A 20247-nucleotide genomic window follows, 5' to 3' on the forward strand; every position below is an offset into this window, starting at 1 on the left:
TCTCTGTCAGCCCATCACTTTGCGCCTGGCATCCTCCTTGGATGGAGACAGGAATGTCTTCATCTGTTCCCAGACCAACCCAGGGAGATCAGTCTATCTCCAACTTAGGGGTCAGGGACAGGTATGTTTAAGTGACTTGTCCAGAGTCACAGGTCTGGGAAATGGCAGAGCCAGCTCTGGACCAGTCTAAAAGACAAGAGCTAGATGAGTGCCCGGGAAGTCTCCAGGCGCCTTTCAAGTTACCTGGACATCCTGTTGGTCCAAACAAGCCAGGAGGTCCTGGCCTTCCGGGTGGTCCTCCAGGACCTTGAGCACCGGGCAAGCCCTGCTCTCCAGATGCTCCCAAACGTCCTAAAGAAAGAAGGATCGAACATCTGAGTAGTTGCAGTTGCTCTCCAAAGCAGTGAATCTATGAAACCTCCAGTTTCAGCTCTTTCTTTTCTACTCTTACTTTTACATACACACAATTTTTCTATTGAAAAGATAACATATAGGAAAAATTGAAAACAAAACACCTATAATCCCACCAACTTAACACAGTATTTCCTGTGTATAACATTGTACAAATAAGGCCTCAAATTTTATATTCTGATTTTTAATTAGCATTGTATCATAAGTAATCTTCCAAGCTTCATATCATTTTCCTAATTATTGTTTTGAAACAACAGGCTGATAGCTTATTGAGTTAACCTTAATTAAATTAATTAATTTTCTCTACTATTGGCCATCTGAGTTATTTCTAACTCTTACTGTTATGCATAATGATCTTTATATATTTTCAATCAGTTTTTTTCTCCTATTAAATTGTTTCCTTAGGAAAAATTCCTCGGAGTAGAATTTTTAGGTAAGAGAGTCTGATATTTTGGTTGTTTTTAATGCATTTTTAAGAGCTGAAGTATTTTAAAGTAAATCACAGACATCATGGAATTTCATCCCTAAATATCTCAGGAGGTATGTCTGAAAACATAAGAACATTTTCCTATGTGGCCAAAATAACATCATCACAGCCAAGAAAATTAATCATGTTCAATACTCATTCCATGCTTGAGTTGCCTCAATTGTCCTCTTAATGTCCTTCACAGCTGCTTTGTCCTCACTGGGTCCCCTTCCAGAACCACATATTACATCTGGTGGATACATCTACTAGGTTAAAAAAAAAAAATCGACCATGGTCCCCTTCTCAGGACAGTGACATGCTGAAGAGAAAGGCTCAGCTGCTTTTAATGTTCAAGAACAGACCATTCAGCATTTGGTTCTTGAAAGAGGTTGCCTAGTGGTTTTGGATAAAGTCTCCATCAACTCACATCACCACACGTAACCCACCCACAGCCCGATGACTCCGAGAGCATAGCATGTGCTCACTGAAGACTTTTCAGTTTTTGGATTTGTTTTCTTGCTAATCTAGTAAGAATGAAATGATACTTCAGACTCTAAGTCATATTTGATTACTAAAGAAGTTGACTTTGCCATGTATTTATTCATTATCTATGCCTGTAATACAATTTATATTTATAGGATAAACCAATAGTCTGTGCCAAAATTCATCAGTTGAATCTGCAAATAAATTACATGGTATTGTATTTACAAACCCACGGAGGTCATAGTCACTATTCTAAAACACAAGAAACAAACCTGTGTTAGTCCATACTTGTTCCTGATCAAAGTTAAGATCTATGAGCTTCACTGTGTGTTGCTTTATTTATCCTGAAAATATCCCTGCAGTAAAGGTGTTCATTGTATTAGTCGCTCAGTCGTGTCCAACTCTCTGCGACTGTAGCCTGCCCAGGCTTCTCTCATGGAATTCTCCAGGCAAGAATATTGGAGTGGGTTGCTATTTCCTTCTCCAGAGGATCTTTCTGACCCAGGTATCAAACCCAGGTCTTCTGCATTGTGGGGAGATTCTTTACCATCTGAGGGCAGCATTTTCCAATTTGCAAATGAAAGTTGTTTAGTCACTGAGTCATGTCCGACTCTTTTGCGACCCCATGAACTGTAGCCTGCCAGGGTTCCTCTGTCCATGGGATTTCCCAGGCAAGAACACTGGAGTGGGTTACCATTTCCTTCTCCAGGGGAATATTCCCTACCCAGGGATCGAACCCAGGTCTCCTGCACTGGCGAGCAGATTCTTTACCACTGAGCCACCAGGGAAGCCCTTTTGCAAATGAAAAAACTGAACTATTAAAGGCTTGCCTCTCCAATCACAGTTGTATTAAGAACAGAACTTCTGAGTTAATCTCTACTGTATTTGCTCTCTGAAACAAAGGAAGGGGAAGTAGAACAGAACCCAATACAATCATATAGAGTCCCCTGAGACAGGCTGCAGGTCCATGCCTTCCTGTTAGGCTTGTTCAAATTCAATCCAGCTTTTTTCCAGTCAATGAAAATTGCATGTTTAGGTAAACTCTGTGCTGGTACATAAAGTAGGATGTAACTTTAAAAATTTAAGCAAAAGTTATGGCATTTGGGAAAGGGAATGATTTAAATGGTGATAACCACAGGAGACCAGGGAAATAACACCAAGGCAAATTTTCTTGAAAAAGTGAGCTTATACATAAAATAACTCAGCTTTATGATTTTTAACTTAAAATATTAGGTAATATAAAAGGTCTCCATTTTGGACTATTTTCAGCTCATGAAATCTTACTCTCTTAAAGGTTTTACATAAAAATAGCAGTAAGTGTGGAAAGATTTCTTCATGTTTTGCTGACGATGACAATGATGAATTACATATTACATTTGTGTAGCACTTTTCGGTTTACAAATTGCTTTCAAGGAATCTCATTTGATCTTCAGAACAACCGGTAATCTGCTGAAGGCCAGTTTACAGATGAGCAAACAGCTCAGAGATGATAAGCAACTGGCCCAGGAACACATGCTCAGTGGTAATGGAAGCTGACTTTGAACCAGTAATTTTCCGTTCTGAGACCTCATTCTGGTACTTCTTATGAACCCCTACAATGCTAACCTCAAAGCTATTTTCCCCTCCAAATGCACACACATAAGCTATACATCTCAGTTAAAATTATATTATCTAAATCTATTTGACATGCCAGAGGTAAAAGACCCAAAGGGAAGGGAATGGAAAAGGAAGTTTTTGCCAGGGTAATGGCTTGTTCTTTTGTTAGATTTCCATTTTAGCAATTTATGGTATAAAAACAAAATTTAATTCATTGTTATTGTAAATATGGCTTCCCTGTGCCTATAATTTATTGAATTGTGGAGATGGACTGAGGAGCCTGGTGGGCTGCTGTCCACAGGGTCACACAGAGTTGGACACGACTGAAGCGACTTAGCATGCATGCATGCATGCATTTGAGAAGGAAACGGCAACCCACTCCAGTTTTCTTGCCTGGAGAATCCCAGGGACAGGGGAGCCTGGTGGGCTGCCGTCTATGGGGTCACACAGAGTCGGACATGACTGAAGCAACTTAGCAGCAGCAGCAGCAGCATAGAGTGTAAATGGCTTCCCGTGTGGCTCAGATGGTAAAGAATCTATCTGCAATGCAGGAGATGTGGGTTTGATCCTTGGGTCAGAAAGACACCCTGGAGAAGGGAATGGCTACCCAGTCCAGTGTTCTTGCCTGGAAAAACTCCATGGATAAAGGAGTCTGGTGGGCTGTATAAGTACATGGGGTCAGAAAGGGTCAGACACGATTGAGCGACTAACACACACACATAGCGTGTAAAGATGACTGAAATTCTATAAAATGTCAAGTTAAAAAAACAAATTTTTATTTATTCTTTAAAATAAATAAATACATAAACAAGTAAAATAAAAATTCCCATAATAGGTCTGCTCAGATAGTCTGTCATATGGAATGAAACATGACCATCACCAAAGAGAATTTGAAGATAAAGCATGAAACCATTAATACGAGATATTTAATTTACAAGTGCATGCTCAGTCACGTCCAACTCTTTGTGACCACACGGACTGTAGGCCACAAGGCTCCTCTGTCCACAGGATTCTCCAGGCAAGAATACTGGAGTGGGCTGCTATTTCCTCTTCCAGGGGATCTTTCCAACCCAGGGATTGAACCAGTGTTTCCTGTGTCTCCTGCATTTGCAGGCGAATTCTTTACCATCGAGCCACCTGGGAAGCCCTTAATTTACAAGGTGTTCATCTAAATGTAAACCTGGTCTGTAACCTGTCCACTGTCAGCTTAACAGCACTGGGCATCACTGATTGAACCAATTACCTGTGGAGAAACAAATATTCTTTCCTGGCAGTGGATATCCCTGTGCACACACCTTTGTACAGCTGTCTGATTATTGACTTCAGGTGTATTCCAACAGGCAGAATTAGTAAAAGGCTATGTGTATTTTGTCAGCTGTGGGTCATCTACTTAGGCAACCACAGCCTCTATGGAGAGCAAGCACTCACTGGAACACCGTCATCTGTTCTGAGGGGATTACACATCAACTGTTGCTGATAAACAGAGTACTGTTTCCAAAGACTTGTGGATGATGGAGCTTTACCTTTTTTTTTTTTTTGGTTTGCTAAGTCACTTCAGTCGTGTCCGACTCTGTGCGACCCCATAGACGGCAGCTCACCAGGCTCCCCCGTCCCTGGGATTCTCCAGGCAAGAACACTGGAGTGGGTTGCCATTTCCTTCTCCAATGCGTGAAAGTGACAAGTGAAAGGGAAGTCGCTCAGTCGTGTCCAACTCCTAGTGACCCCATGGACTGCAGCCTACCAGGCTCCTGCATCCATTGGATTTTCCAGGCAAGAGTACTGGAGTGGGGTGCCATTGCCTTCTCCTTTTTTGGTTTGGTTTTTAGTAAATTAGATCCACAGGAAATGCAGTATTCTATAATATTATATCTCAGCAACAGCAGCCCTCAGGGCATTCACCTATGCTTTTCTGAGTAGAAAAGAAAGGGTTGGAATGAAAACCTGCCACTGTAGTCAGCTGAGTGGTTCTTGCTTAATTATCATTTTTAATTACAGAGATTGCAAAAGGGTCCAAATTTTCATTTTTGACCCTGGGAAGTGTGTTGTTAATATCCCAGGTCATGGGACCCATGATGGCAAGAAGATGGAGAGTCTCTGGTATTCTCCTAGACCAGTGGTTATACACAAGTTTTCTGTTTCTTTATTTTTTTTTAAGTTTTATTTATTTATTTGGCTATGTCAGGCCTTTGTTGTAGTGTACAGGCGTCTCTAGTTGTGGCACGTGGATATACTCGCCCCATGGCACCTGTGATCTTAGTTCCCAGACCAGGGATTGAACCCTTAAAAGGCAGATTCCTAACCACTGGACCACCAGGGAAGTCCCTATACATAGTCCTTCTGATATATATCTTAATGAGTAAAGGGGGGATAAAATACTGATATAATCATTCCCAGCTAGGAGGATGAAGTAATTGTTCTATTTTTCAAAACACATTTACTCTTTTTTGTTTGAATAAGAAAACGATGGGTCTGTACCTGGATATCCGGGGCCACCTGGCTCACCCTTTGGACCAGGTAGGCCAAACTGACTTGCAGATTCCCCTTTGTATCCTGTAAGTGATAAAATACACACATTATTTAAGAGACTTTATATTTTTTTCTTCCAAGTGACGTAATAACGTTCACTCATTTGTGTCTTTATGCTGCTGCTACTGCTAAGTCACTTCAGTCGTGTCCGACTCTGTGTGACCCCATAGACGGCAGCCCACCAGGCTCCCTTGTCCCTGGGATTCTCCAGGCAAAAACACTGGAGTGGGTTGCCATTTCCTTCTCTAATGCGTGAAAGTGAAAAGTGAAAGTGAAGTCGCTCAGTCATGTCCGACTTTTAGCGACCCCATGGACTGCAGCCTACCAGGCTCCTCTGTCCATGGGGTTTTCCAGGCAAGAGTACTGGAATGGGGTGCCATTGCCTTCTCCATTGTGTCTTTATAGTCTATCTTTAATGTTCCAGGAAAGGATTTTTTTGAAAACTGCTTTTCTCCCCCCTACATAAGAACATAGGGGATCCAAGGTGAGATTTGAGAACACATGTAAGAACACAGATGCAAAGTGAGTGTGATTTAAACACACACACACACACGCACACACACGTTTATAGTTCATGACAGTCATAAGAAATAAGATTGTTTATTCTTAAGCTTATTCTTAATAAGCTTAAAATTTTAATTTTCTAAAGGAGTTTCAAATTTAGATGTCTATTTAAGAAATTACTTGGCATTGAGTAACTATATCCTCATACTATTTTTCAGGAAAAGAAAGCAGAAATTGTTACTGTTTCGGCTACTGCAATCACATTTCAAGCTCTCTGCAAGGAAGCTCAACTCAGTGTCCTTGTAAAAAAAAAATCACAAAAAGTCATCTTATTGATGACTTCACAAGGCACATTCAAAGGCCATTGTAGGCAGTAATTCCCATAGTCCCACAGAGCTGTTCCATACTGCTGCTGTGTCCTTTCAGACACAAAGACTCATTAATACATTATAGCTGAGAGTCAATTAAAAGACGCTTACTCCTTGGAAGGAAAGTTATGACCAACCTAGATAGCATATTAAAAAGCAGAGACATTCATTTGTCAACAAAGGTCCATCTAGTCAAGGCTATGGTTTTTCCAGTAGTCATATATGGATATGAGAGTTGAATTATAAAGAAAGTTCAGTGCAGAAGAATTGATGCTTTTGAACTGTGGTGTTGGAGAAGACTTTTGAGAGTCCCTTGGACTGCAAGGAGTTCCAACCAGTCCATCCTAAAGGAGATCAGTCCTGGGTGTTCATTGCAAGGACTGATGCTGAAGCTGAAACTCCAATACTTTGACCACCTGATGCGAAGAGCTGACTCATTTGAAAACACCCTGATGCTGGGAAAGATTGAGGGCAGGAGGAGAAGGGGATGACAGAAGATGAGATGGTTGGATGGCATCACCAACTCAATGGACATGAGTTTGAGTAAATTCCAGGAGTTGGTGATGGACAGGGAGGCCTGGCATGCTGTGGTTCATGGGGTCACAAAGAGTCGGACACGACTGAGTGACTGAACTGAACTGAGAGCCAATTATAAACGGAGGATTCAAAATGGTGTAGTAGGGAAGGGCAAAATAATTGATGTGGTTGTAAGAGAAGAAGAGAGCTAATTAGGCATATGTTGTAGCACCTGCCCACCAACACCCCTTTAAAGGGGTCCCACCCACACCTTAGAGAAGGTTCTCTTCCACCTGACCCTACTCATAATTGGGGTTAGTCATTTGAAGGGTACAAATCTGGTCCATCCCAGGTCAGCCAGTCTTTGAGAAATTATAATAAAAAGTAAAAATTTGAGGTCCTTGTCTACTGAGGCAGAAATCAAAAGCATTTTCATGATGGAGGTTGGTTATCACAATGTCCTGATACAGATCATGTTCAAGTGCATTCCAAACATATCCAGAGAGATCCAGAAAGGACACTGAATAGAGTGATAAAGCCAGTTGTAGGCAGATAAGTGAAAATCAGACCATGGAGACAAGTCTCAAGAGAAAAACTATGGATTTCCCAAGGGGTAGGTTCCATCAGACTGTGGTCCAGCAGAACTATAACTCTTATTTGTGGGCTCCATGAGACAGCTTTTACTTCAGTACCTCCATTGTACTTCATTTTCTGGAAAAGATGGCCAAATGCAAGGAGGAGGGAAATGAGAAGAAATAGGTTTGTTCTTTGAGAGAGGCGAAACATCTATAATAAATGCATAGATGAGTAGAAGAAGAGACAAGGAGTGTGTTCTGAGCACTGAAACTATACAATGTCAAAATCAAACATGAAAACTTTCCTATTTGTAAGTATTTCTGAAGAGGAGATCTAAATTATTCTTTCTGAATAAGTAAGGGTGCATAGTTCATTTTTTTCATATAACAATTATTCCAATATTTATGGAGTGTCTCTCAATGTAAAAAGCATGCTTCACTGGTAAAAGAGAGAAGATTTTTAGGCAGCTCACTAATCACTGTTTCATATTTTAGAGTTATTTATTTTAACCTATATTAAAATAAAACATAACTGTACATCTGGCCTATAAATTCACAGATAGTGAGGGTAAGGCTAAGGTTTAAAAGGTGAATCATTTTAAAGTAGATTTAAAGAAAAATATTAACCCAGTGGTACACAAAAATAGGAAAAATATTAAAGCTTGTGTGTAAACATTGCAATTTAAGCTAGCCTGATTTTTGTTTGTTTAATCTGCATAAGTAGTTAATGAAACCTCTTTTTCTAGGACATTTTTAACCTGGGGTTAACTTTTTATTCCTATTTTCCTAGAAACCTGATAAAGGTAGAATGTACGTTGACATGATAAAGGTAGAATGACAAGGCAACATTGCCCCTGGCATAAATTAAACTAAGGCCTGTGAGGCCAAATGCAGCCTGTAGACTTTTGTAAATAAAGTTTTATTGGAACACAGATATACCCCTTTGTTTTCATGCTGCTTTCATGCTTGCTGTGTTTTCACGTACTGTTGTTGCAGCAGAGCTCACACAGCTAAAGATATTTATGATCCAGCCCTCTGTAAAAAATACATTTACTGACCTTTAGCTTATGGCAAAAAATCCCAATTGTAAATAACACTTGGCCCAGGAATTCTTAGTGTACTATTAACACTTGGTGAGAAGCCATGGCTTTGGCTTTCTCTATCTACCATGACTCTTGTAACCGAGCCCCTAAAAGCTGTACCTATGCAGTTTTTAGAAGAGATACTGGTTCCTCTGGGGCATGGGACACGGGCCACCAATGTGGCCCTGTCTCCTTGCACCTGAGCTGTCCCTTACAGAGCCGCAGTCACTAGAACGGGTGTGAGGACTCCTACCAAGCACGCAGACATGTTTTCTACACAGTACCATTGGACCTGAATGACATATACAGATGATTTAGGTCTTATCTGACTAGCTAGTAGAGTCTGTGAAGAACTCTTTAAATGCAGCTTGATATACTTTGTTTTTCATGCCAAAGGTATCTGCTCACAATGTTATAAACATCCAGGACTATGAGCTTGGTGGATGGCTACTGTATTTCCAAGCCATACCTTTAGGTCCTCTGGTACCATCCATTCCTGAAGGTCCCGGGCACCCTGGAGAACCTGGCTCACCCTGATAGTTTAATGAAACAGAAGACTTTAACTGAATTTCAAATACAAATGACACACTCTTGACATGACCCAGTTATCATTTTCTATAACAAAGTTGGCTTTTATAATTTGTGTGGTAAAGAAAATTGGAAATGGATTGCAAGCATATCACTGCATGCATCTAGTTTGTAAAAAGTTGGCAAAATGCTTCCAGAAGTAGTGATACCAACAGGAGGTATCCAATTCTCTATATTTGATTGTAAAACAGTAATTGCATCACATCATTTGAACTTTAAGTTTTGAATGAATGAACTGATACCAAATAAAATATTATTATAAAGCTTTAAAAATCTATTTTACTCCAAAAAATGAGTATCAAAGTATGCTATACATTTTCCAGAAGTTGTAAGTTAGGCTCCTACAGTTGTACTTCCTGGGGTATTCAGCTCATGATTGTAAAGATAAAAAATATTTACAACAAAAGCTATGATATCTGCCATTGGATAGGAAGGCTTTGAAAGCAGAATTTGGGTCATTTTTTCACATGACTCTTTAATCTGGTGAACCAGCAGTCCTGAGGCAAGTCTTTCTGAAGCTGTTTAAACAAAGGAGGGGTAGTATGCGGAGTAAGTGACTTGATCATCTATGTCACTGGAACCAGGCGTGAGCACTGGCCAGAAATTAGTTACATCATGGCCTTCCAGAGTCTCCATTCTTCTCTTGACCAACTTCTTATATTCTAAAAGCTGTTGAAAGGACCCTGACATACACTGGCAAAGTAAGATGCCTAACGGGCATCCCCAGGGCAGAAAGGTTTTATTATTTCTTTCCTTCCAAAACAGCAGCTGCTTACCTGGTCACCCGGAAATCCTGGAAAACCAATGTTGCCTCTCAGCCCAGGTGAGCCTGGAGGGCCTGGGGGTCCAGGAAGCCCTGGCTGTCCATTTCTTCCAGGCTCCCCAGGGTGAAATCCAGGTGGTCCATGGCTTCCTGGCTCTCCTCTCCTTCCTTGCATCCCAGGATGACCTTTATCACCTGATGGAGTTGGAAGAGTTACAGACCTCTCAGAGGAAATTTGGGGCGGGGCGATAGTTAGGCTATAGGTCTTTGGTCCTACTTATAGGAGATGAGAGCTTCCCTGGTGGCTTATATGGTAAAGAATCTGGCTGCAGTGTGGGAGACTGGGGTTCAATCCCTGTGTTAGGAAGATCCCCTGGAGGAGGGCATGGCAACCCACTCCAGTATTCTTGCCTGGAGAATCCCCATGGATAGAGGAGCCTGGCAGGGTGCAGTCCACGAGGTGGCAAAGAGTCAGACACAATTGACTGACTAAGCATATAGGAGATGAAGCCATGTCCTAGGAGTTAAGAATACTAATTCCTGCCCTAAACCACATCACAAAGATTTCTGGCTTCTGTGATCTCACTGTAAAAATGATTCCTCCATAAACAGACCCAGGGCTATCCAAGAGAAGGATGCTTTATTTATTCCAGCATCACTTGCTTTATTATAACACGCTTATTTTACAGATGAGGAAGGACTCACCCAGAGAAGTTAAAACATTCATCCTCTAAAACTAGTTAAAGAAAGAACCCAGATCTCATGCAGATCAGGTCTAAACCAGGGAAGGCGAACACAAACTCGCTATCAAAACCCTTGTTATGCAGTGTATCTGAAGGCCAACAGCACAGATATCGAGGAACACGTTAGAAATCCAGACCTGTTGATTCAGTAACTGCATTTTAACAAGGGCTGCCAGGGATGCCCACTGAAGGCTGAGTAACACCTTTTGTACTTAAATTCTGGATAGTCACTGTGCTACTCGTTTTAATGAAAGTGTTAGTCACTCAGTTCTGTCTGCCTCTTTGCAACCCCATGGAGTGTAGCCCACCAGGTTCCTCTGTCCATGGGATTCTCCATGCAAGAATACTGGAATGGGTTGCCATTCCCTTCTCCAGGGTTTCTTCCTGACCCAGGGATTGAATCTGGGTCTCCTGCATTGCAGGCAGATTCTTTACTGTCTGAGCCACCAGGGAAGCCCAAACCCAGGAATACTGTAAACCTGGAACCAGTATTTCAAGTATCTGTCTGGATTGATTCTAGTCGGGAATATCTGAATCTATTTCTTTTTTCACAGTACATGGGATCTTCCCGGATCAGGGATTGAACCCGTGTCTCCTGCACCAGCAGGCAGATTCTTAATCATTGAGCCACCAGGGAAGCCCCTAAACACATATGAACTACAGCTAAGTTCTAACATGGAAAAAAAAGTACCATGAGGGAGATTCCTAAGCATGTATTTTTATTTTTATCTAAAGAATGACCTTTCCTAAACTCTGTATTACAGTTTCCTTGCCAAAGTTGTCTAATATACATGCTTGTTTGAATGACCTATAAAGAAGTTAATTTACTTAGTATGGTTAAAAAACATAGGCATTTACCATTTTCTCCTGGGAATCCACCATCCCCAGAAGCTCCAGGTTCTCCAGTTTCCCCCTTCTTGGAAATAATATCCATTTCTCCTTCATATCCCGGGGGTCCTCTTGCTCCTTTAGATATTAATTATATAAGAGCAAAACAAATTATGACTGTATAAGAAGCATCAGACATGTGATTATTCCTTTGTGGCTCTTCACATCCAGTTTGCAAATTCTCATTCAACCTAAACTGTATTTATGTTCATAGACTGCACGGTATCAACATTGTTGATTGACTTCATAAAGGAAGGTCCATGCCTTTTACACTCCTTTCCCACCCTGTCCAGCAACGGTGTCTGATATATAGTAAGTCCCTACCTATGAACGGGTTATGTTCCTAGAGTGCGTCTGTAAATCCAATTTGTTTATAAGTCCAACAAAGTTAGCCTAGGTTCCCAACTAACACAGTTGGCTTATATAGTACTATACTGTAATAGGTTTATAATATTTTTTACACAAATAATATATAAAAGCAAATACATACACACACACGAATTTTAATCTTAGACGATCTTGAAAAATAAGAAAGTGAAAGTGAAGTCGCTCAGTCGTGTCTGACTCTTTGCGACCCTGTGGAGCCTACCAGGCTCCTCTGTCCATGGGATTTTCCAGGCAATAGTACTGGAGTGGATTGCCATTTCCTTCTCCAGCGGATCTTCCAGACCAGGCTCCTCTGTCCATGGGATTTTCCAGGTAATAGTACTGGAGTGGATTGCCATTTCCTTCTCCAGCAGAACTTCCCGACCCAGGGATCAAACCCAGGTCTCCCGCATTGTAGACAGACGCTTTACCGTCTGAGCCAATAGCTGCATAGAGGGGCTGGCATCGAGTGAACAAGCAAGAAGAGTTACTGACTGGAGGAGGGACAGGAGGTGGGAGATGGCAAAGCTGAAGGATCGTCAGCAATAGGAGACAGAGGGCGAAAGGCAGTTTCACTCATGCCTGACATTGATGGAATGCACGTTTGCATCTTTGGAAGTTCACAACTTGAAGATTCATGTGTGGGGGACTTACTGTACACTGAGTGCTCAGGGAATGTTTGCTAAATTCAAGCAAACTGGTCTCAGTGAAAAAAGGCTTGAAAAGTTCCAGGTCTAAAATACATCTCTTTATCCTGTAAATTTTAAATTGTCCATCTCATATTTTCCAGTTCCTCATTTTTCCCCTTGCTAACTACCCACCAATTGTCTCTTACATTAAAAGAACGGACAATTAATTTGGTTTTCCACATACAGAATTCTAAAAGGTAGGAGGGGTGGACAATATTTCTTCTTGTTTGGGCAAGCACTTTCCAGTGGTAGATGTGGGATGGAGTGGGCTCATCCCAGCTTGGCGAGAGCCACTTACTAACAAGTCAAGAATTTTGTAAACTAGTTGCTAAATCACTGGTTGTTTTAAATCAGTCATGGTGCGAGTATTTGCAAACACTACAGATCTGGGCATTTTTTAAAAAATTTATTTGAGAGCCAGCCTACCGGCACATCACTGACACTAACCCAATTTTAAATATTTTTAGTGAGATAATTATATAGTAGCATAATAGCACAGCAAACATCACTTATCTAAGCTAGCAGAGAATGACTCTTTCATTCCTTGATTCTACATAAATAATTTGCAGGCTAGTAAAACAAAAAATAATAGTACAATCAATCAACTAAAAGAAATTTGAATAAAGTATGAGGCTATTTGCCCAAAGGGTTTTAAAGATAAAAACTTTTGTTTTTAGAAATTGTCAAGCCTTCATTCTTAACAGTGGAAATGAATTTGTACCTTCAGTCTCTGCACCCTCTTTGGCCAAGAGATTAAAGTAAATATTTAACAAGAATGGGCACAGAACACTGACACCAGTGGTCTTGAAACTTTTTTTTAATGAAAACTCTTTTTTTAAATGAAGCCTGGGAGAGATGCAACTTACAGCCCAGATGAAAGCATACTCAAACAAGTGAGTGGTCGGCAGGCTACCGCCCAAGGGCCAACTCCTGCTTGCTGTCAGTTTTTACAGAATCTGTGAGCTCTGAATGATTTCACAATGTTAATCACTGGCGGAGGGGACTCAAGAAGAATAGAATGACACGTGAAATTAAATGAAGCTCCAATTTCAGTGTCCATAAATAAATTTTACTGGAACATGGCTATGTTTTTTTGTTTATTTATTTCAGGCTGCTTTTGCGCTCTAAATGCCGAGTTGTGTAATTTCGACAGAGACCGTAGGGTCTGCAAAGGCTGAAATATTTATATCTGGCTTTAAACAAAAAACTGGTTTGTTTGTTTGTTTTTTCATTAAAAATGTTGAAGCAGGATTTGGGGGTCAGGAGCCCTGCTTGGACCCCATTCGCAAAAGATGAGAACGTTTTCTGAAACCCAAAAGCTACCCATCAAGGCCCTTGTTATTTTTTTCTGTTAATAGAACAGTTCCATTACCACAGTCATATATGATTAGACTGAGAGGTAAGGAAAACAAATTTTTGTTTAAAATCCTAAAACAAACACCACAGATTCAGAAGGAGCAGAAGGATCCATTTTATTTTTCAGGGATTGTACTTACAGTTTCTGGCCAAAGACTAAAAACAAGCTGTGTTGCATCACGGTGCTGTCAGCTGCATTTACCTTTGACACCTTTCAATCCTCGGTCTCCCAGGAAGCCAGGCCAACCCTTCTCTCCGTGTTCTCCCTTTCTGCCAGGGTGTCCATCCTGACCAGGTTTTCCTCTCTCTCCTGGAAAACCCAGGAAGCCAGGCAGCCCCTGGGGTCCTGATGAGTGAGAATATGAAAATTTAGGGAAAGTTTTATAGGCTAGTATGGTTCCTGGATCTGTGTTTCTTTCTTTCTTTCTTTTTTTTTTTTTTAAGATTTTTGATGAGCATTTTTTGTTATTTATTTATTTCGGCTGTGATGGGTCTTCACTGCGGCATGGGCTTTTCTCTAGTTGCGAAGAACGGGGGCTACTCTTTGTTGTGGAGCTCGGGCTTCTCATTGCGAAGCGCAGGCTCTAGGGTGCTGGGGCTTCTGTAGTTGCGGCACATGAGTTCAGTAGTTGTGGCTCCCAGACTCTAGAGCGCATGCTCAGTTAGTTGCAGGGCACAGGCTTAGCTGCTCCACGGCATGTGGGATCTTCTCCAATCAGAGATCAAACCTGTGTCTCCTGCATTGGCAGGTGGATTCACCACTGAGCCACCAAGGAAGCCGGATGGGGACCATTTCTAAAGTCTTTATTGAATTTGTTACAACGTTGCTTCTGTTTTATGTCTTTTTTTTTTTTTTTTTTTGGCCACAAGGCATGTGAGATCCTAGCTTCCCCACCAGGGATCAGATCTCCACTCCTGCATTGTAAAGAGAAGTGCGAACCACTGGAGCCCCAGGGAAGTCCCTATCTGTGATTCTTGCCATCCACGTAGAGATGCAGACTTGCCCCAGCTCTGAGCTTGTGCTCAAGCGCTATCAACCTCACACCTGTAATAGCCAGGCTGTCCCACTCAAGCTTCAGTTTTCCACCCTACAGATTTCAGCTGCAGGCCCTTATGCTTCTGAGTCCCAACTCCATAAACTTCAAGAGAACTGGGCCTAGGGGAGGTGGGGTGAAGTGTGGGGGCCCATCCAGAGTGGAAGCACACCTGCCCTGACCCCACTCTCTATCAGGACCCCCAGTCCTTTGGGCAGAAGTGTTTATGGGTTCTGTATACCTAACTCCACCACACCCCTTCTTTCCCATTAACTTAAACCAAAACATTCTGCCCCCGAAAATCATAATACAGAGGACACGAAGAAGGGAGTCCCATAGGAAATGATAAAGTCAGGCTAATAGACCAGTCAGGCTAATTCCTGGGCTGGAAGATCCACTGGAGAAGGAATAGGCTACCCACTCCAGTACTCTTGGGCTTCCCTGGTGGCTCAGCTGGTAAAGCATCTACCTGCAATGCAGGAGACCTGGGTTCAATCCCTGGGTTGGGAAGATTCCCCTGGAGAAGGGAAAGGCTGCCCACTCCAGTATTCTGGCCTGGATAATTCATTCCATGGACTGTATAGTCCATGGGGTCGCAAAGAGTCCAACATGACTGAGTGACTTGCTCTTTCAGTTTCAATAGACCAGGTAAATCCTACAGTAAGGTCACATGTACAAGAGTAAGTTTTCACCTGGCAGTTGATTTTAAGTTTATAAACTGAGGGACATATTAGAAAAGCGATACACACCCTTTGGGCCTGGAAGACCAGGTAGCCCATCGTCTCCAGTGGGGCCTGGGACCCCTGGAAGACCTGGGGTTCCATCTGCCCCCGGCCATCCCGGGACTCCAGGAAGGCCCTTCATTCCAGCAGGTCCCAGAGGTCCCATGTCCCCTCGCTGTCCTTTCCAACCTGGGGCACCTGTGATGTGACAAACAGCAGTGACAACAAGGCATGAAGACTGAGAACTGGCTTCACACATGAGCAGGAAAAAAAATCCATAGTAGCTTCAACTGTGTATCTATGGCCAAGTAAACAATATTTATCAGCTAAAACAACAGTAGCGACTTTCCATCAGTTTAAGGTTATATTTTTCTGGCTGCTATAAAAAGAAAGGCAGATTATTTAAGTAAATATTTCCCTGTTGAGATGCATTATAAAGAGTCTTTTAAAATGGAAAATGGATAAGGGTAAAGAATTTGTATTTACTCTAGGGTGAGGAGAGGGTGGGAACTAACAGAAGAAAACATTCCAGGTGCTTTTTGAAGCTACCGCCAAGTGAATTTTGGTCAAGCTGTTTACTGCAATGAGAGAACCACAGGAAACAGCAGCGTCATCTAGCATTACGGTGGTAAAAGTAAAGCTCTCGTGGCCCAGTTTGCTCTCATCTCATTCGGCTCCTTCAAGAAGGCATATTCCTGGATTTGGATAAATGCCTTTAGGATCTAAACAATAGATGACAGTCTGAATGATGAAATAAAGATCCCATTGGAAATAGCCCCCTGGCACCCTGAGTTGAGAGACAGTTTTTCATGGGTCTCTTTGAGCTCCTGTGATGTCTTGCTGGGTGTGCCAAGAACACAGAGTCCGGACCCACCCTTATCTGGAATATTCTCAAGGTTGCATTGGCAGTGAGCAGCCTTGACATGATTTAGTACCTCCCCTGAGAAGAAAACTGGGGCTTCCTTGGTGGCTCAGTGGCAATCAAACTGCCTGCAATGCAGGAGACACAGATGTGGGTTTGATTCCTGAGTCAGGTAGATCCCCAAAGGAAGCCATGGCAACCCACTCCAGTGTTCTTGTCAGGAAAACCCCATGGACACAGGAGCCTGGCGGGCTCCAGTCCATGGGGTCGCAAAGAGTCAAACACAACTGAGCCACTAACACTTTAATACTTTCACTTTCTTTCTGGTAAGAAAAGCAGGCTGTCATGCTTTTATGACAATAATGAGGTTACCTCATTATTGACCAGAGGATTTTTGCAGAAACTAATGCCTGTGGCCAGTGATTTTTATCTTGGCTGGCCAAAAATTAATTCTGTTATTTCACTAACACTTTGCTGGCTATTTCATTAGTATGTACTTAGTTACTCAGTCGTGTCCAACTCTTCGACCCTATGGACTGTAGCCCACCAGGCTCCTCTGTCCATGGGATTTCCTAGGCAAGAATGCTGGACTGGGTTGCCATGTCCTCCTCCGGGGAGACCCAGGAATCAAACCCGCGTGTCTCCTGTGTCTCCTACGTTGCAGGTGGATTCTTTACCCGCTGAACCACTGGAGAAGCCCCAGTTACATCTGACACACCTGTAATACCCTGTACCATGCATTGGTACCATGAGTTTTAGTTTCACTTGCCATGTCAGAGTCAATCACTACGGTTTTTTGTCTTTTTGTTGGCCTAATATTCGTATTGTCTGAATCAGAACTATATTCTGAACAACTATCATCTCCTGAGAAAATACTATATATTTAACATGGACAATCAGAGAAAGTATGTGTATAAAATTCACCAAAAAATTCTTCTTCAGTTACAATTTTTGCAATGCATTAATTTTTAAAATTTTATGGTAATAAACTTGGGTTCATAATATACACTAGGTTAGAACAAAAACCTAACACAGGATAATGTGAATGATAATGACAATAAGTTGTATAATGAACTCTTGATCAATTTTAAGCTCTAGCAACTTCACATGGTGATGTTAATTGTAATCACTCTCTAAAAATGTATTAATACATCTCCGATCAATAATGTATTACTATACAGCTATGGTAGCCCAGGCTCTTACATCACACCAGAGAGACTTGGGTGACATGGGGGAATGTCACCAACAAGAAGCTCATGCTACTTGCTGTGCTGTGAATAACAATGTCCTTGACCCAAGAGTCTTGCTCCTGTCAGCACCCACAAAAGAACAAGAGAGATTATTCCTTTGTAAGTAGATACATCCCATACCTGTCGCAGTTCTTGACACCTGCCAATGCTTACCTGGACTGCCTGGAGCCCCGGGGAGCCCCGGTTGCCCTGGTATCCCTGGAGCACCTCTTTCACAGGAGTGACCAGGTAGGCCTGGGATCCCTGGAAACCCAGCATTTCCCTCTCGGCCCTTGGGACCTTGGAGACCTGGAAATCCGGGCATGCCAGCTGGCCCTGAAATGACACAGTTCATTGTGACACTCAGGGCATAAACTATACAGATGGCCTACCATGGTGTTCGTGTGGATCAGTACTGGAGGTAAAAAATTTGATCCTGGCTCAGGGCTCCAATGAGTTACACCTCTGAATGGATTTTCTTGTCATAGATTGTAGGTAGCTCCGAGTGCACCCAAAAACCATGCTTGTCTATGAGAATTACTTGGTAAGGTTATGCAGACAATACAGATGTTGCTTATGCAAATAAAAAAAAAAGTAGCTCTTCCTGATTTTAATTAACCTCTAAAATTGCAGCAGTCCTTCCAACAAATATCCACACTGCTTACACACCCTGTGTGCATTGTCTGAATTTGCATTTTGTAAGTGATTTCATCCCTGGAACTCCCAAATTTTTATATATTGAGAAGACAATACCATACTTTTCAGGAGGGGGAAAAAGCCTTCTATAATTCTGTATTCTAACCTAAAAATCTATTTTACTGTTTCATGTTTTCATTGTATTTTGGTTCATGTGTTTGCATTTTTTAAATAGCAATCACAGAGCATTTTCAGTTGTTGGATTATTTTACATTGCAAGTTAATATGCAAATATTTTCCATTTGATTGTAATCTTTACAGATATAATTTTAATTGTTAATGCTGTTCAGTTGCTAAGTCGTGTCCAACTCTTTTGCAACCACACAGACTGTAGCCTTGCAAGGTCCCGCTGTCTCTGGGATTCTCCAGGCAAGAACACTGGAATGGGTTGTCATTTCCTTCTCCAAGGGATCTTCCCAACTCAGGAATCGAACCCATGTCTCCTGCATCTCCTGCTTGGCAGGCAGATGCTTTATTACTGAGCCACCCGGGAAACATTAATTGTTGTAGCTGAATAGTATACCTTTGAGCGTGGTATGTGAGCATGTGTGCATGTTTATATATTACTTTACTGTTTTCAATTGTTCCCCTACTGTAGATAATACTACAACAGTATTTTCATATTAACTTTCACATTCTATTGAACACTTGCCTTAAATACATCTCATAAGTGAGATAGTGGGATTACTGGGTCAAAATTATTTTCATTGACTCACATAATGTATTATCTTGTTCTGTTCCAATTAAATGGGTTTCTGTTCATGAATGTTTCTGGTTTATATACAAACTATTGAATAAGCTCCCCAAGGACAAAAAATGTGACTTACTCCCTGGCCCTCCATCTTCCCTGTACTATTGTATAGTACTGTCCTGCTGCTGCTGCTGCTAAGTAGCTTCAGTCATGTCCAACTCTGTGCAACCCCATAGACGGCAGCCCACCAGCTCCTCTGTCCCTGGGATTCTCCAGGCAAGAACACCGGAGTGGGTTGTCATTGCCTTCTCCAATGCATGAAAGTGAAAAGTGAAAGTGAAGTCGCTCAGCTGTGTCTGACTCTTAATGACCATGGACTGTCCTGGGTACCTATTAAATACAGGCCCGTCCATTGTTAGAAAAGAACTAGAAGAGTGTTTGTGAAAGTCTGGTCTGGGGTCCACTTTTGGTCATCAGCCTTCAGGGGCTAAAGTTCAGACTGGAGTGCTGGGTTCCAAGCAATTCTGATGTAATAAATCACTATTTCTGAGACTGGGGCCCAGAAGACAATGATGTTAATGACCCCTACCCCCACCTTATTTTTAAGTACATTAAAATCTGAAAGCCTCTTCTGGGGATCCTGAAGAATCCAAAGTGATTTCAGAAAAGAATGTGAATCAGTGCCAGGGGCCATCTCCCTGTCTTCAGTTTCTCTGCCCTGCCTCGTAGCCCTGCTGGAATGAAAGTCCCTCTAGCCTGTCACCTGTCCACCTAATACAGCATCTGCTGGCATTCTGTCCTGCCCTCTCTCAGCCTGGCAAGGGCAGTGGGAGGGTCACAGGGTCCCTACTCCTCAGCACGCACGTACTGTCTTGAGTCCAAAGCAGGAGGACATCTGGTAGCCACTGGATCAGACTGAACTGACTGAGCCACAGTAAGATGGGCTCAAAAACAACCAATAAAATGCAGAGGCGACCCTGGGGATGCAGGTTATTAGAAATGAGCCACTGCCCATAGATGAGGGAAGATGCTCGAGTGAGCATTTTACATGCTAGATTTTTAAGGCGAAACATCCCTGAGACATTCTTCAGGG

General features: G+C 42.1%; 2 protein-coding genes across 20 annotated transcripts in view; one reads left to right on the forward strand and one right to left on the reverse strand.

Annotated features, from left to right (window-relative positions):
* The window catches only part of RHBDD1 (rhomboid domain containing 1), a 208987-nt gene that overhangs the window by 183091 nt on the left and 5649 nt on the right, over window positions 1-20247 (forward strand). The gene's annotated exons all lie outside the window — the stretch shown is intronic.
* COL4A4 (collagen type IV alpha 4 chain) overlaps window positions 1-20247 on the reverse strand; it is a 151344-nt gene that overhangs the window by 38460 nt on the left and 92637 nt on the right. For all 10 annotated transcript variants that reach the window (XM_006047128.4, XM_006047131.4, XM_044937900.2 and 7 more), the window contains 8 exons: window positions 17942-18103; window positions 15704-15874; window positions 14123-14266; window positions 11480-11587; window positions 9892-10073; window positions 8997-9060; window positions 5432-5506; window positions 244-351 (listed from right to left, as the gene is read on the reverse strand). In XM_006047128.4, the coding sequence (XP_006047190.3) occupies window positions 244-351; window positions 5432-5506; window positions 8997-9060; window positions 9892-10073; window positions 11480-11587; window positions 14123-14266; window positions 15704-15874; window positions 17942-18103 (1014 nt within the window). The remainder of the gene's footprint in view (window positions 1-243; window positions 352-5431; window positions 5507-8996; window positions 9061-9891; window positions 10074-11479; window positions 11588-14122; window positions 14267-15703; window positions 15875-17941; window positions 18104-20247) is intronic.

This window comes from Bubalus bubalis, chromosome 2 (genome assembly GCF_019923935.1).
Source record: "Bubalus bubalis isolate 160015118507 breed Murrah chromosome 2, NDDB_SH_1, whole genome shotgun sequence".
In the NCBI taxonomy this organism is placed as follows: domain Eukaryota; kingdom Metazoa; phylum Chordata; class Mammalia; order Artiodactyla; family Bovidae; genus Bubalus; species Bubalus bubalis.